At 40.5% G+C, this 24,044-nt stretch overlaps 1 protein-coding gene across 1 annotated transcript in view; it reads right to left on the bottom strand.

The window, feature by feature from the left end:
- Nucleotides 1-4,736: 4,736 nt before the first annotated feature.
- Nucleotides 4,737-24,044, bottom strand: part of LOC135175468 (sodium/hydrogen exchanger 2-like) — a 37,153-nt gene continuing 17,845 nt past the window's right edge. The window contains exons 4-12 of the mRNA XM_064143616.1: nucleotides 23,141-23,358; nucleotides 21,572-21,774; nucleotides 18,615-18,704; nucleotides 16,203-16,273; nucleotides 14,567-14,728; nucleotides 13,869-13,965; nucleotides 12,840-12,971; nucleotides 8,895-8,985; nucleotides 4,737-6,935 (exon numbers count right to left, since the gene is read on the bottom strand). Coding sequence (XP_063999686.1) covers nucleotides 6,565-6,935; nucleotides 8,895-8,985; nucleotides 12,840-12,971; nucleotides 13,869-13,965; nucleotides 14,567-14,728; nucleotides 16,203-16,273; nucleotides 18,615-18,704; nucleotides 21,572-21,774; nucleotides 23,141-23,358 — 1,435 coding nt within the window. The 3' untranslated portion in view covers nucleotides 4,737-6,564. The remainder of the gene's footprint in view (nucleotides 6,936-8,894; nucleotides 8,986-12,839; nucleotides 12,972-13,868; nucleotides 13,966-14,566; nucleotides 14,729-16,202; nucleotides 16,274-18,614; nucleotides 18,705-21,571; nucleotides 21,775-23,140; nucleotides 23,359-24,044) is intronic.

The raw sequence follows: 24,044 nt of genomic DNA, 5'->3' as shown, positions 1-24,044 counted from the left end.
ACAAAATATATTGACTCAGGTCAATGCGAAGTGCAGATATTCGTTGTGGGTTTTTTTGTTCCTTCAAGCTGCTCCTTCAAGCAGATCATTTGGACCTGCTTGCTTTTCATGTAAAAAGCACAAGAAGTAGCTTGTCAGTGAGTAAGAAAAAAGAAACAAAGGAAAATAGAGAACTTGCCAGTTCTGAGATGGAATGCTTAAAGCTACTGTTCCCAGTGCCTGGACACTATGTTTGAATCCCTCGTGTTTTCTCATAGTTGCCATAACCATGCAAGTTCAGAAAGTGATAATGACGTCTCTGGAGATAAGGAGATGTGTCTCCCCATTTTAAGTCAAGGGAAGACCAGTTGCAGCTATTTTTGACTATAGTGTAGTGGACTGTACTGAAATACTCAGCAGTTCCTTGAATACAGTTGTGGTATCTGAAAACTGTTAACAGAGATCTGAATAGGAAGTAAAGTTTCTACTGGCAAATAAGTGCAAGTTAAAGTGTTTTCTTTTGCTTACTATTAATGTTGGGTTGGTTTTCTTGACCTTGAAAGCAGAGTTAGGGTTTTAGTTTGCTTTCTACATTTTGAAATTCTCATTTTTTTTGTAACAGTGACTCCTGACCTGTGATGATTAGCTGACACTGAAGAGGCTGTGTGTACAATGCAGTAATTTATTTCTATAAAACAGCTGGTAGTGTAGGATATGTACTGAATTTGTTGCTTTTAAATGATGAAGCAAATGTAAATTCTATGTGCTGCATACATTTGAAGAGATCCTTTATAAACAATTCTGCATCTTTCAGTTCTTGTACTATCTGAATTTACCACAGCACTACCACAGTGGTCAGGGACATTGTTTTTTTTCTGTGAACAAGTTGATTATTGAGCAGATAATGCAGCAACAAAACAGGACATGGGCTAGCATTGCTTGTTTGGTTTGATCATTACTTTGAACGCTCTGTAGTGCCACTACATCCTAGCTGATGCAAACCTCTGTAGTTCAGGTGCTGCCAGCCCTCAACTGACTGTGGAATACCCTGGGTAAGTGATGCTTTATAGCTTGACACTTCAGGATCTGAAAACCCAAGACTCAGCTGTGCTGCTAACTGCTATAATTTTGAAGACTTACTCACAACGAATTGATCGTGAATCTTGTAAGGCAGTATAATGGAATCTGAACTTTGAGAATCAAGTTATTGGAGTGGAGCTTGAGCTTGTCATAAAAACAAAAGAGTTTGTAGAGCTCATTTAAAAGAAAAGACTTGAAAAGCTTCTGTGTTAATTTACAAGTAAAAACTAAGGCAAATTTCTAGTTAAATCCTAAATTATCATCGAAGAAGTATTTTTGAGATGTGCTACACAATAGGATCCATTCTGTCAAACTTGTAATAAATAGGAGATCTTATATATGAAAATTAGATAAAGTGAACTGAGGTATTTTAAATGCCTTATCCTTTAAATCTAAGTGCATTTCACAGAGTCACAGAATTAACCACCTTGGAAAGGACCTCTAGCTATCATCTAACCCTTCTAATTAACTAAATCATGGCACTAAGTGCCTCATCCCACCTCCTTTTAAACACCTCCAGGGATGGTGTCTCCACCACCTCCTTGGGCAGCCCATTCCAATGAGCAATTACTCATTCCATGAAGAATTTGTTTCTAATATCCAGCCTAAACCTGCCCTGGCACAGTTTGAGATTGTGTCCTCTTGTTCTCTCTTGTTCTGTCACTAGGTGCCTGGGAGAAATGACCAACCCCCAACTGAACCAGCAAGGCTCACCAGAGCAACCAGAGTAACTCTTGCTTACCTTCTGCAGTCCTAGTCCCACATACTCTGTTAAATCTCACATGTTAAAAAGCACATCAGTGCCTTCCTGCTGGGGAGAGGAGTGTTACTAACCCAATCTCCCATGATGTTGTCCTACTAGAAGATGCATCTACCATCTGCAAGAAGAATTCTTCAAATGGCCAATTTTCCTGTGGCTCAGCACAGTATCCAAGGTGGACAATTTTCAACCTCAGCTTTAATTAACTCCCAAATCCTAAAGTTCCCTCAGCTGGTTATAAGAGAATTAAGCTGCCATGCATTTTTTTATACCTCTCTCCACTTACCCAGCCATTTAATAAATGGGCCAAGATTACACTCTTTGACTTCAATGTTATGACAGCTTCCTCATGGTCATTCATGTACTGACAGTGTCAAGAACAGCTGCAGATTTATCTAGAAATTTGTATCATGATCTTCTGAAACATGAGATAAACAAAGGATTGTTAGTCCTGTCTATCCTGGATTTAAGTATCTCCTGAATCACACAGTCCATAACTTCTGTCTACTGTGTCCTAATGCAGTTATTCCTTCTCATGCTTGGACTTGATAATTGGTCTATCATGTTTTTCTGCCCTGAGCCTCCAATCTGTCATTGGCTCTTCTGGGACCATGTATCACAGATGTCATGTGCATATCAAGAGTTCTTGTAGTACAAAAAGCATTTCTGCAGCCAATTTCAGTATCCTTCCTTTTTCTTCAAGAGCTGAAGGATGTTGGCAGGGACCTAGACAATTTTGTAAATGATGACCAGCTGAAGCGTTTCTTGCATTGTCAGTCTGAAAATGTTATTGGTGTCTGGAATTAGTAGATTTGGCATCTCTTGAGGTAGGGTGAGGTGTGTTTGCTCTCATAATAGCAGGCATGTTATTTGGGTCACATTTTTACCTCTTTCTCCATGTGATTTCTACGTGGCTTCAGTGGAGAGGATATTTGTAAGTTCCTAAATCATTCTGCAGCATGGTTTTCTTCCACTGAACACCTGTGGTTTCAGTGGAGCTTGCACTATACTCTACTGCCACTAGAGTTTAACATTTTGCCACAGGGCTGTGCTAGTTTGAAGCAGGGGAGAATGTTTTGGTGAGAAGAACTAGATCATAGGCTGTGAAAGGAAAACAATGGTGATGTCCACTCCCTCAGAGTCTTGCTGAAGAAACAAAAACATCAGATAACACTCTCGACATTTTGTCGCGCTCTGCCTTGGGCTGCTGGCTGAGCAACATCTTACTCCCTAACCTCACCTTCCACTCACCTTTGCTTCTTAACCTCTTGGCTGAACCTCTATTCTTCATTAGGACTGGGGTAAGGTTGAGAGGGGCAGGGGGAAGGTGCAGGGGTGGTTGAGAGCCCCTTCTGGGGACTCAGGTTTCTGGGAGGGGAGTTGTGTTTCTGTATTACCTTTTACCTTGTCTATTTCTGTATATAGCTGTATATATTGTAAATATCTGCTTGTATATTGTGCTAGCTGTAAATAAATAGCTTCATTTATATTCCCAGAGTTGACTGAGACTAATCTGGGTGATTTCTAAAGTGTGGGGGGCGGGGAACACCCAAACCATCACAAGGGCAAATTATTCTGACTGTTGAAAAGAGATAACTGGATATCTATCTATCTATCTACTCTCCAGCCCTTGCCCTACCTAATTTCTTACCCTTTTAACTTTCAATTTGTAGATGTCCCAGCTGCCAAAGGCAGAAGGAAATTCCCAGAAAACCCTAATTCAGAGTGTAAGATACATATATTCCTGCTATCCCTAAAACTGGACACTTGAGTGTTGTGCTTCCTCGGCAAAGCAGTAAACTGTCGCCACTACGGAGCGCACTGGGGAGCCCAGCTGGAAGCAGAAAATCTGCCTTCTGACCCGGTGCGTTTCCCAGGCACTGCTGCTTTCTGGCTTCCCGTAAGAAGTGAAAACGTCCCCAGTCACTGCACGGCTTTGCCCGTTAGATGGTGCTGGAGGACAGATTTATTTGGCGGTTCATTCTCTTGCAGACTTGTCTGTGATACAACATGAAGGGAAAGTCTCTGCTAGCTAAAGTAAGATGGGCCTTTTAGAAAGGTCAAAAAGTGGATATGTTTTTCTTTTTCAGCCAGGAAAAGCCAAACCTCTAACCCAGATCAGAGAAAGAGCTGAATGAGAAGAGCTACCTAAGATTCGTCCTGTGTCACCTATTGCTTTCATTGCTACTAAAAAGGAGAACACTCAAGAAAACAGGTCACCGAGATGATGAAGACCTAGAGCCAGCAGTAGCAGAAAAGAGACTGAAAAGGGTGGGAGGAGCAGGAGAGAGAAAGGGAGAAAGCATTTGCAAGGAGACAGAATCCCAGGAGATTTGTTCCTGCTTCCGACTGTAACTGTGTTGGAGATCTGCCTTGATGTTTGTGAATCTCAAAGTGCTTTGGAAAGGTAACAGCATGTTAGTGTATCTTGAAGTACAAAGAGCTGAACACAGTATTGCATAAAATCGACCTCCAATCTGATGTGCTTGTACTAACTGGCACCCACTCTAAGTACTAATGATCTGAGTATCCACTAAGCGACAACCAGAAAAGCAGCAAGGTTCCCAAAACCTGCATTTGCTATTTAAAACTGTGCTATAAAATACAGCAACCATTTGAGAAGAAGGCAGAGTTCCCCAGATACAAGCCAGTTGCTTAGTCATTACCAGCACATGAATGGGAAAGCTCCACAGGGGGAAAACTCAACGTTAATGTGCAACATTTCACACTTATTTAGTCAGGTTTTAGAGGGGCCTGCCTGATACAAAACACCTAATCTAACAGAGTTTCAGAACTGAAATCCAAACTCAAGGCTTCTTTCTTATTCGAGCATGATCCCGAAAATGCATTGACAATTTTACCAATGAAACATATTTTCCTGTTGAAAGACAAATTCAAATTAGTTTTTAAAGCTTGCTGGCTTTGAGTCCAGTTTTATTTCTACACAAGAGATGATCATTAAGGGATAGTGAAGTACTGTCTTCCACAAAAATCATTTCTTGAGAATAGCCACAAACACTTGACTGAAATTTCTAGAGTTCACATACCCATGCCTCTGCAGCTTGGGCTTTATGTTTCACACAGAGCAGAAACTTCCATAGCTGGAACAGAAGAAAAGACTGAAAGACTTCTCCTAATAAAAGGGCTTGGGAAGGTTTGACATTTCAAATACATACATGAAATAAATATTTTGGAAAAGCTGTTAAAAGAAGGAAAGTCTTAAATCTTCATTTATAAAACTAATTTATTCACCCCATCCACGAACCTTGGAAATAAGTCTAGCCTGTGATTTTCAAAAGAAATTCTGATTTTTAATAGTTCTTTCAAAACAAGCTTAAAAAAAAAAATTAATCTTATTGCCCACAGGTTTAGAAATGTGCTAACGAAAAAGAAAAGTCAAGATTTCACAGTGTACATTCTTCAATTAAAGCTACCGATTTTATAACACGTAGAATGAAAATGATTGTGCTGAAATGTGCATCGGTGCTAAGGCAAGCTCGAAACTTAGTACAGATCAAGTGGGACAGAAAGTGCAAGTTCCTGAGAGCTATACAGTTAAGTATCGTTTATTTTAATGCACCCTCCATGCCGATACACATTCAAATGGCAGCCATTTATGCGAGGATGAAGACATCTGTGTTTCTTACGGGTGTTGCTGAGGTGCGTAGTGACTTCAACTGATTTCAGGGCCCTGCTGTGCTACTTTTCTGCACAAACAAATCGAACGGAACATTTTTGCTTCTAGGAGTGCATAGCTCAGGCAAGAAAATATTATCTTTCTGCTTTTACAGATGAGGAAACAAAAAGTAAACCAAGTTGATCAAGGTCTGAAGCATGAGCGAATGAGCTTTCTTGAGTCTCAGTGGTCCCTTCCTCGAATGATACTGCTTGCTTCAGCTACATGCAGCACTCTGCAACTATTCTACTGATGTACTTGCACTGCAGCCAAGAAATGAAGGTGCAAAAAAGCAATTTTGAGTGAGAATATTATTTATCTGTTTCTTTTGGGGCTTCTGGTGTCCTCCTAGCTGCTCTCAGCTCTCATTTACATTAGTGAAAGTCAAGGTAGGTAATTCCCATTTCCTTTGGTGACCTTTAGTACCTTTCAAAGGTAACATATTGCCAACAATTCAGACAGTAAAAAGTCAAGTTATTCAAGTCTTGTCCCTGTTGCAATTCATTTCTATAAACTGCATTTGCAGTTTTGCTCCTACAGCTTGTTTCTTCATTTCTTCCTCTTTTTCTGTATCACAGTTCTTTGAACAAACTGGGCTTCAGGAATATATTTAACCTTCTGACAAAGTCTATACGATAGGTGCATTGTGCAGTTTTCAGTGTTACTCATATTAAAGCTCTGGTTAAAACAAGTATTAGTTGATTATAAATAAAATCTGAAATGATACAAAGTTCTGTTAATGAACCCATTCATCATTGATAACTGGGCACTGAACTTGTAAGACTTGGTTCCACGGGAGACGATGTGATAAGGCACATTTCCATGCTATCTTAGTAGCGGAAATAATGTGACTAAAGCATTGCCGTAAGTTATTCATAAAAGAGATTCTTTTTATATGTCTTTGGCTTCAGTATTCCTTTCATTTTTGACTTTATCCAAGTGGAAGTGGTTAGATCCACATTGAGGTTTGCTTGTTTATTTTAATGGATCCCATAGTCTGATCAGATAATTTAGAATCCTAATGTGATATGTCTATGGTTTATTACCAGTAATTCTCTTATTGTTGTGTTCAGTATGGCTGGTTCTCAGGCTTATTTCTCTGCCTTTCTCCTTGTGATGCCTGCCTAACCAGCCGTGGTGGTGGCATAGGTCTTGCCGACCCATGGTCTGCAGTCAAATCTTCTCTGCTCAAAGTGCCAAATCTTGGCCTTGTCAGCAGTGGCTGCCTGAATCCAATGGATGGCTGAGGCAAGGTGCTTGGCTCCTGCTGCTCTCCTCGTCCATCCTGACTCCCATCAACTTCATTCTTCCACTCCACCATGAACTCGGGTGGTGGCCTCTGCTGTCTTAGTCTCTGGTCTCTCAAGATTTTTCCTGCTCTTGGTCTTAGATTGAGCACTGTTGTAGCAGCATCCAGCTCAGAGTCACTGCTGTCACCCACTGTTAATGGAAAAGACAATTAAAATTTTAGTTGCAAAATATTACTGTTTCAGGATATTTGAACAACAGCACACTGAGCCATGGAAGAAAATTTCCCTGCGTTTCTTAATTCAGTGCTTTCTGATTAGACTTAATAATAGACACATAACTGCCATAATAGAGGACAGATCTGACATAAAAACGTCCTTCCCCTCAAAACTGATTTTAGAAAACCCTCACTCAGCTGCTCCTTTGTTGCCAAGTTTTCCCCTGTTCAAGTTGACATTTCATCAGTTCTGCCTCTGGACACGGAAAAACTTGCCTCTCTTGGAGGTATTTGGGTGCTAGTCCCCACGTAAGTCCAAGCAGGATACAAAAGGGAGATTTCTCACCCTTACATCAACTAACCTGAGAGGCATTTCCGGCAAAGGATCACACAAGGTCAATGTACAGACAAAGGAGGAAACATCCCATACTTAATACAGGTGAATGTAAGGTATCAAAGAGAATCCACAGAGCAAATGTCACAAATTGTAAGTGTTAAAGACTCCTTTGCCCTCTCACAGCAGGTTAGAAAATGGCCAGAGGAGAACTGGCATAATAACTTAGGGGATCCTCTTAAATGATGACTACCAGGTAACCTAAGCTGGACACTTTCTGGATGTGTACGAGTACACATATTTTTCCCCAGCAGGCTTCTTTTAAATGAATTAATATCTTTGTCAAAACTTCCACACATCAGTCATTTGAGAATCATTTTAACAATCATGTATGACTGCCTCAGATTCATTCTCAGACTTAAGTCAGATACAGCATTTTTAATTTATCAAAGCAATGAACTGTGTACTGTGCAACTGTCATGACTTCCATTAGTAGCCCACATGCTATTTCATTTAAAAAGGTGAGGAATTGGTCAACAAAATATATTGCCAAATAATTGTCCAATCGCTTAGATAATTATATATCAATGAAGATCTGCATCAGACTGTGTTTGCAGGCCTTCTCCCCCTTAATGTGCCAAATGATATATTTTGTGACAACTGAATAATCCAGGGGCACATTTCTTCTTTAATTCTGGGTGACAGTGGGTGACCTCTGCAGACATAACTACAGAATGAAATGCATCCTACATTCAGGAAAGCAAAGACATAATTATTAACAGGCGAAACCATGGTCTGTTGCTAAATAAATGTGGAAGGGTGGGAAACTAATTGCACTGGGAATCAGAACATTATAGTGACTGTGCCTAGATCTAATCTTCTCAGCAAGAGATCTTAAGGGTTGCTTGCAGTGAAAGGAAATGCTCCTGAGCACACTGTAAACATGGTAATGCAACCAGTAATAATCAGAAGTTATATATAGAATTTGGCAAAGTTTTCATATCAAATGGTTGCCTTCCTCCAGATTTTGTGTGTGTGTTAGAATTCAAGAACTCTAGAATAAAATGTTTGATTAGAAACCACATAATTTTGAGAAGACCTCATGTCCTTATTCTCCTTCTGGTTTGGTTCTCTCAGCAGTGTCCTCTATGCTGGCCCCAGTGAGAAAAGAAATTAAACAGGCTCACAATCCAAGAAAGAGATCTGGACATTATTATGGAATAAAGGCAAGGAGAAAGAGACACAGCAGTGCTTCTGCTGCAGAAGTATTTCAGGCTGCCACTTGCTTACATGGAGTATGACACTATGGTGTTTAAACTGAGAAATTCCATAAGACTCTGCTTGCTGGGGCATTTCTCTACACTCAGGTATTTGCTTCAGGACCCATTGCCTTTAATGCTCTAAGACCCCTGATAAATATTCAACATCCAGAAATAGGCTATGAAGTTATTAACTCTAGATTGAAAGCATGTGCATGTAAAACATTTAATGTTTATTTGAAAATGAATGTGCTGATTTCTCTATGTCACCCTTGGAAAAACTTTCCTTCTGCATAGGCAAAATGTAGCCCAATATGAGACATCAGAAAAAATTTCATTACCTCTGGAAGTTGTTTTATTTCTTACTCGTAGTTTCTCTGGGAGTTTGGTGTTTTTAGGAAGTGAAAGGAATCTTTTTGTATTTGCAGCAGGCTGTGTGCAAAGAAATATGAGAAAAGTAAAGTTAGGGCAGTTTAAAATAGCTACATAATGCATATTAAGATACACAACTGAGGCTTGAACAGCTTTATGTAGCTAAAGGGCTGGAGACTAGTTTGGGATTAGCTAATACATGATCTTTTACTACACATTCAAGTTAATGCTGATTGCTGGTTGAGGTCTGTGCCAAAGACTGAGTAATCTCTATCATCTTAAACAAAGGAAAGTCTAGTGATATGCCTCCTGAGATGAAAGTTAATAAATGTATGCCCTCGAACCTCAGCCTTACCTGTACAGGTTTTCCTAAGGAAAGCAAAAACTGCAAGCACGGCACTACTTCACAGCTCTCCAATTTGAAACTTTTTATTAATCACCTGCGAAAATCAGGTTGAGACTGAAGCCTGGGCACAAGAACTAATCTGTATTCTGATCCTGCAAGTGCTTTATACATACAAATGGCTTTATACAGTTGACTAGTCACACTGAAGTTGATGGGAAAGTTAGGCACCTGCATGATCATTTACCAGTTCGAGGCATTAAAATCTTTGTTTTTACAAGCCTAAGCTCTAAAGTCCTTGGAAGCAGAGCACGCCTGATACTTCCTGTAATGTGAGAGGTACTTTCCAAGATTGGGGGGGGGGGGGGGGGGGGGGGGGGAGTGGTGTTTGTTTGTTTGTTTGATATTAATTCCAAAGTTTATCAAGGGCATCTTTCCTTCCTTACATTTGTTACTAAGATTTTTTTTCAAACTCTTTACAGTCTACCAGTTTTCCTCTGCTTCACTGCTGCATATGCAAATGGAATCTGAAAGGAAATTTATTTCCTTGAAAGGAGAAGTTTTTCTCATTTGGATATTGTCACAATGCTCAGGGCCACTGCACTTCCCTCTGTGGTGGATTTATCAACGGATAAATATTTCTTTCAAATTACAGCCTATGTATTTTAATCAACTGCCAGACATTTTTTTTCTCTCTCTGCTCAAAAAACATCTCAGTCCTACTGCACCTCTTCATTATTGCACCTAATTTATATATATTGCAAAGACAACCTATGTAACTGGTTGAGAAGATAAAAAAACTCCCTCAGCAACAGCCTTATTGCCACAATTAACACCACAGTAGCCCTGGAATAATCACAAATGAGATACAGCACTTATTTGAGACATGGTTCCAGCCTCAGCTGCTGAAGGACAACTGTATCACTGAAGACAGCAGTCCCTAAATATTTCTGTAAAATGAAAATATGTATTTACAGGATTGTTAATTTGTCTGATAATTAACATGAGAAGATGATCCAGGGGATCAGCTTCTCTGCTGAATCACTGTGCTTCATTCAAATATGGTTAAATTTTACAGTGAAAGTATTGCAGAACTGCCTCAGAAGGTCAAATAGTATCATGCCACAGCTTTTCTTGTAGTCCTATTTTGTGTCAAAAACTGAAGTCTTGACTATGTTTTATAAATACTAAAGCGCCCACAACAGTTTTCAAAGTAAGAGCTCGCATGGACTGACTCAATTAAAAGTTCTCTTTCCTGTGTTTCGGTGCATACTCTAAGTAGTTTTTCTATCTCAAATCTAGTTTTTATCTCAGTCATCCACACTTCATCAAAATTCCAATAGTGAATACTTGCCATCCATTAGAAGTACACTGTGTACAGAGTCTATTCAGCTCTTAGGAGATAAAATCATGGCAGGAGATCCTACTCCCATACAATATTCTACAAAACTAAAGCTTTGCTGAAGCAGTCAACACAAATTGTCTTCAAGGCACAGGAGCAGTTTGACCCCCTGTACTGAAAGCTGGGTCTTTGGAAGAAGGGGCAAGCCATTCAGGATGACTACAAAGTTGTTGTGAGGCTGTGCAGGGAGAAATGTAGAATGGCCAAAGCCCAGCTAGAAAATCTTCTGCCTTCATCTGTGAAAGACAAGAAGTATTTCTGCAAATATATTATCAACAACAGAATGAACTAAGGATAATCTCCATCCTCTATTGCATTCAGGGGAAAGCACAGTAAATCAGTAAATCAAGGATGAGGAAAAAGCTGATGTACTCAACGCCTTCTTTGCCTCAAGTCTTTAGTAGTAGGACCAACTGTTCCCTGGATACCCAGCCCCCTGAGCTGGAAGATAGGGATGGGGAGCAGAATGAAGCCCCCATAATCCAACTTACTGTACCATTTAAGACATACACAAGTCTACGTGGCCAAATGACATACAGTCAAGAGTACTGAGGGAGCTGGCAGAAGTGCCACCAAGCCACTTTCCATCTTTTACAGGCAGTCCTGGTTAACAGGAGATGTCCCAGCTAACTGGAGACTGACAAATGTGACATTCATCTGCGAGAAGGGCAAAAAAGGGAATTACAGATCTGTCCATTTGACCTTGGTGCCAGGGAAGATCATGGAGCAGATCATCTTGACTGCCACTATGCAGCATGTGCAAGGCAATGAGGGGATCAGGCCCAATCAGCATGGGCTCATGAAGGGCAGATTCTATCTGATGAATCTGATCTCCTTCTATGACAAGGTGACCTGCTTAGTGGATGAGGGAAAGGCTGTGGACACTGTTTACCTGGACTTTAGTAACGTGTTTCAGAGTCTCTCCCAGAGTACCCTCCTGGCTGCTTAGGGCTTGGGTGGGCGGATACTTCATTGAGTAAAAACCTAGCTGGATGGCCAAGCTCAAAGACTGGTGGTGAATGGAGTTAGATTCAGATGGCAGCCAATCAGTAGTGGTGTTCCTCAGGGCTCAGTTTTGGGGACAGTCTTGTTTAATACCTTTATCAACAATCTGGACAAGGGGACTGAGTGTACCCTCAATAAGTCTGCAGATGACACTAACCTGGGACAAAGTGTTCATTTGCTTGAGGGCAGGAAAACTGTACAGAGGGACCTGGACATGCTAGACTGATGGATCAAGGCCATTCACTAGATTCAGAAAGGCCATGTGCTGGGTCCTACACCTGGGTCACAACAGCCCCATGCAATGCTGCAGACCTGGAAGTGTCTGGAAAGCTGCTCAGTAGACTTGGAGGTGCTGATCAACAGCTACCTGAACATGAGCCAGCAATGTGCTCAGATGGCCAGTAGAGCCAGCAGTATCCTGGCCTGTAGCAGGAATAGTGTGACAAGCAGGAGCAGGGAAGTGATCATGCCCCTATACTCAGCACTGGTAAGGCCACACAAGTATTGTGTGCAGTTTTAGTTGGGGCCTTCATTACAAGGAGGACATTTTGTTGCTGGAGCATGTCCAGAGAAAGGCAATGAAGCTGAAGAAGTGTTTGGAGAGCAAGTCTTATAAGGAGCAGCAGAGGGAACTGGGGTTCTTTAGTTTGGCTGAAGGGAGACCTTATTGCACTCTCCAACTACCTGAAAGGAGGTTGTAGCAAGGTGGGTGCTGCTCTCTTCTCCCTAGTAAAAAAATAACAGAGTGAGAGGAAATGGCCTCAAGTTGCACCAAGGGAGGTTTAGATTGGATATTAGAAGAAACTTCTTCACTTAAAGGGTTATCAAACACTGAAATAGGATCTCCACAGAGGTGGCTGAATCATCATCCATGGAGGCATTTAAAAGACACAAAGGTGGTGCTAAGGGACATGGTTTAGCACCATACTTAGTAGAGACAATAATGGTTGGAGTCAATGATCTTAAAAGCCTTTTCCAACCAAAATGGTTCTACTGTTTCTATCACAAATTTAAGGGACTCATGCATGCAACTCAAGGTGTAAATACGATGTTACACCTGCAGGTGTCTTCCAAATTTTTTCTGCCTTTCAGAAGGTTTTTGTTTTCTGTATGACATTTAGCTACAAAGAGCTGCTTTCTATAAACCACCCAAAGCACAAGTACCGGTCTTTCTCTTGACAGGCTGTTAGTTTTCCTCAGGCTCTCCCTAAGGCTGTGCCGGCGACGGATCAGAATTTCCTTGGCCTGCTTTTCGTTTGCATCTGCAGCCAGGCTGTGTCGGTTATATGACATTGTCTGAAATACAAAACCAGTGGTCACGTTCTGAAAAGCATCATGCCAAAGGCGTTGAACTATATGCATAGTGCCAAACGGGCTCTCTGCTTTAACGTTTTAATGAGCACCATAAACCCTTGTGTACCGAATTGCGCTGCAGATAATTAAGGACTAGAACAGCAACTATGCCAGCATTTTTTCAGGCATCTGCTTCAGAAGCACTTGGTTTGGTTTGTTATTTTTTTAACCTGCTGATACTTATAACAAAAAAGAAATTGCAAAAAGTTGTCATAATGTAGTGTTCACCTCCACACCGTACTTCCTCAGCAATACATCAATGGAAGAGACACATTTGAAAGTGGTAAGAGGAGTCACCTAAAGGGAAGTCATTTTTACCTCCAGCAAGCTGAAGCTCGCTCCACTTTTGAGTGTTTTCCAAGGGCTCAGGCATTTAAACTACTTAGCCACAGGAGGGTAAGTATGAAACGTCCTTTTGCTTTTATGTCACTATTTTTCCAGCTCATCACCTCTGCTTTTAATATAAATAACTTCAGAGCTGGAGGCAAATGGGAAATCTAATCCCGTATCATGAAGTGACCAAAATACTGATGTAAGTGGACAGTACTGGGTTGAATTTGCACCTATGATCTTTTCTAAATTACACAAGTATATTGCAGATAGTATGATACAAACATTAAGCTTTATCGATACTGTAAGATCAAGTAAACTATTTACATAAAGGAACATGAATGTGTTGCTGTACATACCATAAGACATGGATTCACAGGCAATGGAAATAACAGCATGTATTATTATGTTGTGATACAGCAGGTGTACTAGCACAAAGATATATTAGGAAAGTAATCAGCCTATTGAAGGAGTAGTGGGATATATAAGTATGCAAAACTGTGTCCTTACGCGATGCCGTATTTGGTAGAGATTCTTTGTTAATATTTCCCGCATGTTTTCCATCTCAGTGGGAGAAAGTGGCTTTATCTTTCCTTCATGATATTCACTGTGGCAGGATGGAAAGGGGGAAACACAGGGAAATGAGATTACAAAAGAAAAAAAAGAATAATTTTCTTTTTATGATTGGGAATTACTTTTGAACCATTTCCCTTGTTAGAGTTGGAAACATCATTTGAGAATAACTGAGAAATAGGTGAAAACACAACAGTGCAGGAATGCAATCTTGATCTCATTTGAGTCACTGGTAGAGCTCAAAACTCAGTCTCCAAAATTTGATATAAATTACATTAAACTGCTGATTTGGTTAAGGTACTTTTCAAAAAGTCCTTCAGGCTTCCCCTGAAGCTATTTGCAGCAGACAGGCAGGCAATGATTCAAATACAGCTCTGCTCTACATGGCAAATCAATGCTTCTATGCGCAGCTGCCCTTGTGAATCTATATAAACCTCTGGACAAGCACAGCTCACCAAGCACTTTGTGTCTGAGCTTCAGGCAAAATGTTCTTGTTTAGTATCCATTTACTTTTCAGGTGACATTAGACACAAAGCGTCCTAAGTCAAAGTGATTAACCTGCCTAGAGACATAGCTGTGAAATAAATTATGTGACCCAACTAAAATGTTCAGCCACGCTGGCATCACTTGTTTACCTGAGAGATCCTGACGATGGGACCTTGCTTATCATTCCACTCTCTGCCATCTCAATAGCATGTTTGATTTCCAGCTTCTTATATAAAGAAACAATGCTGGACTTGGGCTGGTTCTCCCGGATTAGAAGTCTTCGCAAGTATTTATTGTCAAACTTTTTAAACCTGTACATGAGGCAAAGCAACCCAACCAGTTAATTTTTACTGTGCAGAGTTAAGGAAAGCCAATATACTGTACCTAATCCAATTGTGAAGAAGTTTATTGCCCTGGAATGCGTCTGTTCATATTAACAGCCTACTGCTGAGTAACATAAAAAAGGGTCAAGTTCATCTTTGCTTCAGATAGTTTTAACCTCTGTTTTGATGAATACGTTAATGGACAGTCTCCCTAGCAGCAGTTTTCAACTTTAAGATATTCTGTGTTATTAGACAATATTATTTTTCATTCTCCATTTTCAGCGAGACAAAGAGAACATTAAATATTTACTGTAATAACAAATAAGAGGTCTAAATTTGCACCACCTGCTTTTTTCTTTGAAATTTTAGCTTGCTCTTGTAAAACTCTGGAAATTTCCCCCTCCTTTAAAGCAATTGCAATCCTCTTGAATGTTTGGTGAAAAAATATTGATTACAGCTTGGGTCATTTTGATTGTCAGAAAATATTTTGCCTTCTGGTGATTCTGAAATTATTCTTCCATTCAGGTTCAAAGATCATGAGGAAGTGAGATACTTCTTTGCTCTGCACAAAGAAGGGCAGTTTCTTCTTTGCTCGCACGGGCTGGAGAACCGGGCTTAGTAAAGGCAAGCTGTATCCATGTCACTCATCTGTCAGAAGAGCATCCTCATTGACCCCTCAACTCATTCTGAGAGGGCTCTTCTTAGCCTTTCCTTCTGGTGACATTCCTCTTTGTATAAAATACTTAAATTCTTGTTGAAGTGCATGGAAGGTGGATGAGCAACGACTATGCTTTGGATCTAAAGGATTTGGATGTAAAAGAGTGTGCCTCTGAGAAAAGGGAGTTAGATCAAAACCAATTACAAAGATGATTTAGCAGCTAATGTGAAAATATGAATGATTCAAGTATTGCCAGCAGCAATATTCTTAAATGACACAAAAGTCTTAAATGTTACAATCAAGAACTGTGGAGCTGCCTGCCATTAGGATCCCTCATGCACCTCATGCCAGCTAGTGCCTTGATCTTTCCAGAGAGAGGTCCAAAGCTTTTGTGTATGTCCCATCAAATAAGAAACTCACCCCTCGCTTAACACCACAGACACATACAATTTGCAGGAGGAAAGGTGGACAGGATGAATGCCTCATCAGACATACAGGAAATGCTCCGAAACTGTCAGGAACAGGGAGAAGACACATACCCTCAGAAGGTACTGTACTTTATCCTGGGACCAGAGGGCTGCCTTTCTTCCCAGATGGAAGATTTTGTTCTACTTGCTTGTGGCTTACTAAAAAGACAATGTTTTGCTACTTTCCTCTTGCAACCCACATGTTCTAAAAGCAAACATCCACTTTCAAGGATAAAATGATAAAAAATTATATATAATGGACAACAGCCTTTCTTTGTCACTGGTGAGCAAGTTCAGCCTCTCCTGTATAACAAAGAGATTTAAATGCCACTCTTACTTATCTCTCCAAAAGTTGTGACCCCAGTGTCCACACACATCTTCAATTCCTGTCTTCACATGGTCAAAGAACTAAAAGGGAAACATTGGTTCATTACATATAAACATCACTTTGCTTGCCCTTAGGCATTGGTAGTTTCCAACTCAAAACAGCCATGTGTATCACAGAATCACAGAATAAATCAAGTTGGAAAAGCCCTCGAACATCATCAAGTCCAACCTATCACCTAATCCTTCTGATTAACTAAACCATAGCACTAAGTGCCTCATCCAGCCTCCTGGTGGTCTCCATCACCTCTCTGGGCAGCCCATTCCTATGTCAAATCTCTCTTCTTCCTGTGAAGAACTTCTTCCTAATGTCCAGCCTAAACCTGTCCTGCTGCAGTTTGAGACTGTGTCCTCTTGTTCTGTCACTGGGTGCCAGGAAGAAGAGACCAACCCCACCTGGCTACAACCTCCTTTCAGGTAGTTGTAGAGAGAAGTAAGGTCTCCCCTGACCCTCCTCTTCTTCAGACTGGACAACCCCAGCTCCCTCAGCCTCACCTCATAGGGTTGTGCTCCAGTGCCCTCACCAGCCTTGCTGCCCTTCTCTGGACACCTTCAAGCACCTCAATATCTTTCTGAAATTGAGGGGCCCAGAACTGGACACAGTACTCAAGGTGTGGCCTGGCCAGTGCTGAGTACAGGGGCAGAATGACCTCCCTGGTCCTGCTGGCCACACAATTCCTCATGCAGGCCAGGATGCCACTGGCCTTCTTGGCCATCTGGACACACTGCTGGCTCATGTTCAGTTGCCTGTCAACCAGTACCCCCGGGTCCTTGTCTGCCTGGCTGCTCTCCAGCCACTCTGTCTCCAGCCTGTAGCACTGTGTGGGGTTGTTGTGGGCAATGTGCAGAATCTGGCACTTGGACTGTCCAGGTCCCTCTGCAGAGCCCTTCTGCCCTCTAACAGATCGACACATGCTCCTAACTTGGTAGTTAGAATTCAGGATAACAATTCAGCTTAATTTCCTTAGTTCACAGCCCCAGAAGGACAGAAAGAAGTGGCTAATTTCCTCAAAGTCAATCTGCCTGAATCTGGAGGTTTTTAATTCTTTTAAATTTCTTAAACACTCTGGGATATGCCTGGGACTTCTGCAAGGACTTCGCCAGGGAATTCCCCAGGCCTAACAGTGAAGCAGGTTATGGCTTTGTGGAGGAGAGCACCTGACTGAGCAGCAGCTCCCTACATCAGCACCAGCCCCTCAGGGTGCCCAGGATAGAGTTGAGATATCCAGCTTCAGGAACTGAGCTCCTGTTTTATCGAACTGTGGTCTAGCTTTATCTCAAAGCATCCTGATCACCTAATATTCATCTGCATATTATAAATTATGAAATAGAGAATCACTTTGCTTTTAATTTAAGTACCACAGTAAAAGCCTTTCAAACTGCAGGAGAAATCCTGGTAGATACATGTAAAAGGATAAGCTCTAAAAACATGAACTGAAAGATTAGGACAGGCTGGACAGCTGGGCAGAGAGGAACTCAGTGAAGATAAAAAAGGACAAGTGCAGAGTCCTGCATCCGGGCAAGAATGACTCCACACACTGTAACTGTGGAGGTTACCAGCTCCAAAGAGAAGGACCTTGGAGTCTTGTTAGACAGCAAGTTGACCATGAGAGAGCAATGTGCCCTTGTGGCCAAGAAGGACAATGGTATCCTGGGGTGCATTACAAATAGTATGACCAGCAAGGTCAAATGAGGTTCTTCTGCTCCTCTACTCTGCCTTGGTGGGGCCTCATCTGGAGTACTGTGTTCCAGTTCTTGGCTCCCAGTTCAAGACAGACAAGGAACTACTGGAGAGAATTCAGTGGAGGCTACAGGAATGTCTAGATATACTTCTGTGATCAATGTGGCCCTTATTATTTCTGGAATATCAAACCACCTGCCACAAGTAGGCTACAAGGAAAAATACACTCAAGAATATGTATGGCCAGTAAATTGCAATAATTAGAGACACATAAAGAGGCCAATGATGTGGAAGTTAAGTAAGTTTAAGAGTATGCTTAGGAGGAGTTTACATTTATTTAATTAAACTAATTCAAATGCAATGGAATGTAATTAAATTGGTAAAGGTTTCCTAATGTTGCTGAGTTCTAAAATAACACGTATCTCATACGAGAAACAAACTACAGGAAGTTAATTTACCTCATCAGGTAAACAATTAAGAAAGTGAAGACTCCAAAATAATTATACATAATAATGCTAATTTTGTTAATTGCCAAAGGTTAAATGTAAGCTTTATAGTGCTTACAACAGCTGTGGAAAAAAAATCTAAAGGAGCGTGTGTCTCTCTGTGTACTGAATTCTTGTCTTATGGAAAGCCACTAGGAATTTCATCTACATGAAGGTTTCATCTGAAGCTGCAGCATACCCTGTTATAAATTTCTTCACTGACAGCAGGCTGCTTTTTATTGGATCTTTTGACATCAAGAAACTCTACCAGTGGACGAATTGTTATTCCCTGTGAAGAAGAAAAAAAAAAAAGTTAAATAGTCCTGGGGTGTTTTTTGTCCATAAAGCAAAACCAAAACCTTTCAGTCCTTTCAATCTCTGTCAGAACCTTGAAAATGGCTGTGGATAACTTTTTTAGCTCAGGATACCCTTTCATCTTCCTAACCCCAAAACCCATCCTGACACAATAATTGTTAATTCTCGTGATTAGCAGGCCTTGCATTTAACTATTAAGTCCTTGCCAGAACTTGGACTTCACTAATGCAACAGAAGGAAGAGGCTCTCTAGAGCTAAGAGATCCAGCAGGGGCAACCTGACAAACTCCATCAGAAATACCTCAGCCTATTCATCGTATATTGTTTTGGGTTTTTTTTAAGTTCAGTTATGTATTAGAAAAACCATCCCTTGTTTTCTGAATTAACAAACAGATCCTCCAGTCACTCCAAACTAAAACTACAACATTCTGGGTTTTAGTGACTGTTTTCAAAACAGAAACTCAAAGACGTATCAAGAGAAGCGAAAAAATTGCTATTCGAGATCAGGATACTAAGACTTTTTGTAACATGTGCCCTTGCCTGCCTAGTCTCAGAGAAAGAACAAAAAGCTCTGCCTATCCCAGAATGATATAATGGGTTTGAACAATTATTTGTGGAAGAACTGGCATAATTTGTTTATTCGTATAGCTGCACTGGCACAGAGGAGAGGAATTGATCTCTCATGATAATATAGTCAGACCCGACGATTCTAGACAACCAGGTCACTTTTTATTCTTTTTTTGTTTTTATTAAATGAATCAAGCTTTATCTCAAAAGTAGTTAGGTTTCTTTGCCCCATTGCTCATACTGGAACACTCATCCTGAACCTTATTGTTCTAATAATTAGAAAGCTGTTTCTTAATTGCATCATGGTCATGTTGCACCACTTTCTTCTGCCAACATTTGTCTTTTTAGTTTAAAGTGTTCCTTCTTCTCTGGTATTTACTCCCTCTTATAATAGTAATTATAATCCTTCTCCTTCATTTTTCTAAGGCAAAGGCATCCTGGTCTCCTTTCACACAGCAGGGTTGCTAGTTCCATGATCACTCCAGAATATGACACTGTTCTCCAATGGAATTATCTATCATAGTATCATAGAATCCATCTGGTTGGAAGAGATCTCCAAGATCATCCAGTCCAACCTAGCACCCAGCCCTACCCAATCTCAGTATCTATTTACACAAATACAGAGAAATACATAGAAATATCCATCTTAAGACCAGATTTGCCTTTCTGTCCCCAGCGCATCAGTGGCTTTAATTTCACCCCATTATCAAGTAGTACAGCCAAGCCTGCTTCCCTTTGTATTTGTTTCCAAATGAAAGCTTAAAATTTCATAAGCGAAACCCCTAGTAAGAAAGCTCCATCAAGAAAATATCTGCACTTAATATTGTTAAATTCCACTCTATTAAATTGCTCTCAGTTATTCTCTTGTTTCTACGTGATAACCCACCTTGCTGTTACCCTGAAAACACCTTCCAAAGCCTGTCACCAAGAAAAAGCTCCTAGATTTATGTGCCACAGTCATTGGAGGTCTCTTCCAACCTGGTTGAGTCTATGATTCTATATTAAATAAACCTTCCCCAGGAATCATCCATGTGGAATTCCATTAATAACACCTTGTCAGCCTATTACCTTCAGTCAAACACTGAAGCAGATGCCCAGAGAAGCTGGGAAATCTCCATCCACAGACATGTTCAGGCCCTGAGCAACACTATCTAGCTTTGAATGCAGCCTTGTTTTGGGCACGGGATTGGACTAGAACCCTTCAGAGGTTGTTTCTGACCAAAAGGACTATACACTTCTGTTTCCCATTAAAGGAAAAACTGTCAACTCCTTCCTCATCCACTTTGTAACCATCCTAACATGAATCTAAACCTTGGTTTAATAAATATTTAAGCTAACAATCTCCTATGTATGCCCCACCCTCAAAGATTTTACAGTAGTCCAGTTAGATGAGATTAATCTAGAAAATAAATTGCCTTATTATGGAATGATGATGTTGCATTTCATAACATATTCCATTTACCTACATATTTTAAAGTACTCTATCCTTCAAAACCAGTTTTCACAGCTTACATGTTAAGGTCAACTCCAGCTGCTATGGGCCACCTTCTCTTTTCCCAAGAAAGAGTAGAGATACTTGCTACTTTCCATAGCACATTTATGCATGTAAAAGCCAGGCTAAAAAAAATATATTTCTTTTTAAATTTCATTTACTAGTCTCTCAAATTTCTGTCACTGGTCCAGATAACGACTAGCCTGGTACGTTTGTTTGTGAATCTTAGCCTCACAGAATCACAAAATGTGGTTTCTGTCACTTCCCTCTTGCTTGGTCATTCTTGGCCAGGCCTCCATGGCCAGGAGGACACCACAGTCATGTTCTTCCATGTGCTTTTGGGTGGATGTCCAGTTGGCTTGCAGCACCACTGCCTAATACCCAGACTTTAACACTCTATGCCTCAGTACTCTCAGTGTTTTCCATCTCCTACTCACTGCACATCATATCCAGCACTGAACTCCTGAGTAAATGCTCAGTAAGTAAACTGAGTAAACTTTAAATATTCTAACATGGAATTAGTGCTGGAGCTGTACACAGATTATTTTTTACCTCTGCTTCAAACTCACTAGGTATTAAATGCTTCATACTACTTGCATGTTAGCATAAGTGCTTAAAATCTGTCATACATTTGATACCTGTGACCTTTTTTTTTACAACTATGACTATGGAGAGTATCCTCAAGTATGTTTCTTGCAGTAAATTAGTACATTTGGGTTTTTTTTGCCCACTGCTTTTTTACAACCTGTTTGAGAAAGAAGTCAAGAGAATGAAAGCCATTACCTGAATGAAGACAGTAAAGAATATCACCACAATAACAGCAGTGATGAACAATTTCTTCCTGGGAAACACAGCAGGAGGAAGCAGAAAGACAAGTGAAAAACAAATAGCTCCCCGGAGGCCTCCATAGGCAATAATAAATTGGTCCTTAAAAGTGAGAGGAATTGTCCGGAACACATTAATGATCTTAGTCAGAACGAAAACACCTGAGGAAAAACAAAAGCAAAGCAAAACAAAACAAACAAACAAAAAAAAACCAAAACAAACAAAAAAACCACCAGAAAAAAATATAGGGAGGAAGGGGGGAAAGAGAGAAATTAAATCAGAGAAATCCTTCACAATACCAACATTTTTTTTAAATCACTTTTATTTGCTTCTTACCTATATATTACTGAAGACACTAAATGTTACTTAGCAGCTAAAAAATGACATGAAAAAAAATTAAATGCCTAAAGAGCATCATTCTAAACATATCTAGTGAGCTAACCACCTGGATTTAGGACCTGTAGCAGCTAATATCTCTCCATGAGACAACTATCTGTTAGATTCTACACCTCTAGCACAGCAATAAATCTTTGTGTCAGTATAAGCTAAGACTTCTTATATTCTTTAAATAGGATTTGAGGTGCTTTTCTACACTTTGGTTTGTCAGCTCCATCAATCTGTGCTTTGAATCCTGCAAACTCCTACTCATGTAATTTTATCTGCACACACATGAAGGATGCATGACTGGAGATGGAGGGAGAAGATGTCATTGCCTGCTGGTATACTGAAGGTAAAGGCTCAAGTGATGTGGTAGAATGGAGTAGATGTATAAAGGCAGGTGAAGGCAGCAAGTACTGGGGCCAGGAGCTGGGGAGCAGCCACACTGCTCACCTGCTTTTCAGCAAAAGGTATTATTGTGGCACTGCAGGCACAGGAGGGAAATTAGTTCATATTAACAAACTGGAGAGAGACTTTGGAAGTAGGGGTGCAGAGGCAGATCAGAGCATGAGCTGCTTCTAGCCATGAAGAGATCAAATTATTACAAATGAACCTGAGGCAAGGGACATATTTAAGACCTACAAGCCTGAGCTGCACTTAGGTCTCAAGGTAAAAGAAAAAGATTTAGTACTACAAAAGGGTCATTCATTTTCTTATGGAATTTTTGTCTTACCTATATATACCTGAATTTTGACTACAGCATTTCCTGTTTTGATGGCATTTATGCCTATGACTGGGGAAATTTCCAAGCTAGGAAACATAAATTTTAAAAATCTACAACCTGTTGAACTATTAGACAAATACTTTTTTTCTTTTCAGCAAAAGTAGCTTATTTGTAAATAAATATTTGCTTAAATGCATGTACTCTGAATAATAAGTAGACTACCACTGCCTTTAGATGGGCAGGCTCAGGAGCAAAGCAACTTTTGCGTTCCGTTTTGCGAGAAGGTGGAAGCCAGCTCTGATACAGGACATATTACAGATAAGACCAGCTGATGAGTCTTTGTCTAAATGTTGGTATATTCTACTTGACAAAAGGTTAAAATTTTCAATTGTAAAGAACACTGACATAGTCTGAGACTTGCTTACCCAGTGCCCTCCAGATTAAACAGAAAAGGAGGGTGAAGCTAACAAAGGCCCAATTCCACTCATGGTTCTTCCCAACTGTAGACACTCCCATGAAGATGAAGATTAAAGTCTCACTGACACTGCTCAGCATCTTCATGAAATACTTTATTGTCGTATAGGACTTTTGAGAAACGTTTTCCTCCACGTATTTGTTCATAGTCATGGCACAAGCTGTAATTCTGGAAGACAAATATTATCCTGTATTTCATTGACTTGATTTCTTCAAAAATTTATTTCATTGGCTTCACTTCTGCAGAATATTATTCACATTTCCATAATCCACTTTAAAATACTTATTTTATTCTGTAGCTTACTCTATAACCAATGTGAATTTTGTAGAGTTGGTGAACATACAGTTTTGGGCATGAGATTGGGGGGTTTTGTTTGTTTGGCTTTTTCCATGGTGGGGAGGTTCCTGAGAGAACATCAGCACACAGAGAGATCTATCACATACTAAATCTGCATCACCTCTTTGCAGAGGTCACTCAAACTCTGTTTTGGAAAAGGCAGAGCTGCAGAGAGCCAGGGGCAGCTCTAGAAAACAGATTGCTACTTCAACTGCTGACAGAGGACATCAGACAAGATGGTAACTGCATGTCCTGGGGCAGGACTTTCCTCTCTTTCCACCAGAGACTGTCTCATCAAACAACTGCTCTCCTCAACAGCAGTGACGGTAGTCAGCTCCTCTTTCCAGGCAAAGTAAACACCAATGCCACAAACAGTTTATCATCCTCTACCACTTTTGGCCTCTGCTTGCTTTGCCTGTGCACAGGGCTAAATGTGAGAAAAACACCACCACAAGTCACTTTGGTGCTGTTGCACATTTAAATCATCTTCATGGGAATGAAACGTGCATCTCAGCTGA

The sequence above is a fragment of the Pogoniulus pusillus genome, chromosome 5 (assembly GCF_015220805.1).
Source record: "Pogoniulus pusillus isolate bPogPus1 chromosome 5, bPogPus1.pri, whole genome shotgun sequence".
NCBI classification, from domain to species: domain Eukaryota; kingdom Metazoa; phylum Chordata; class Aves; order Piciformes; family Lybiidae; genus Pogoniulus; species Pogoniulus pusillus.
The sequence above is the reverse complement of the archived record's forward strand: the minus strand, read 5'-3'. Positions and strand labels throughout refer to the sequence as shown.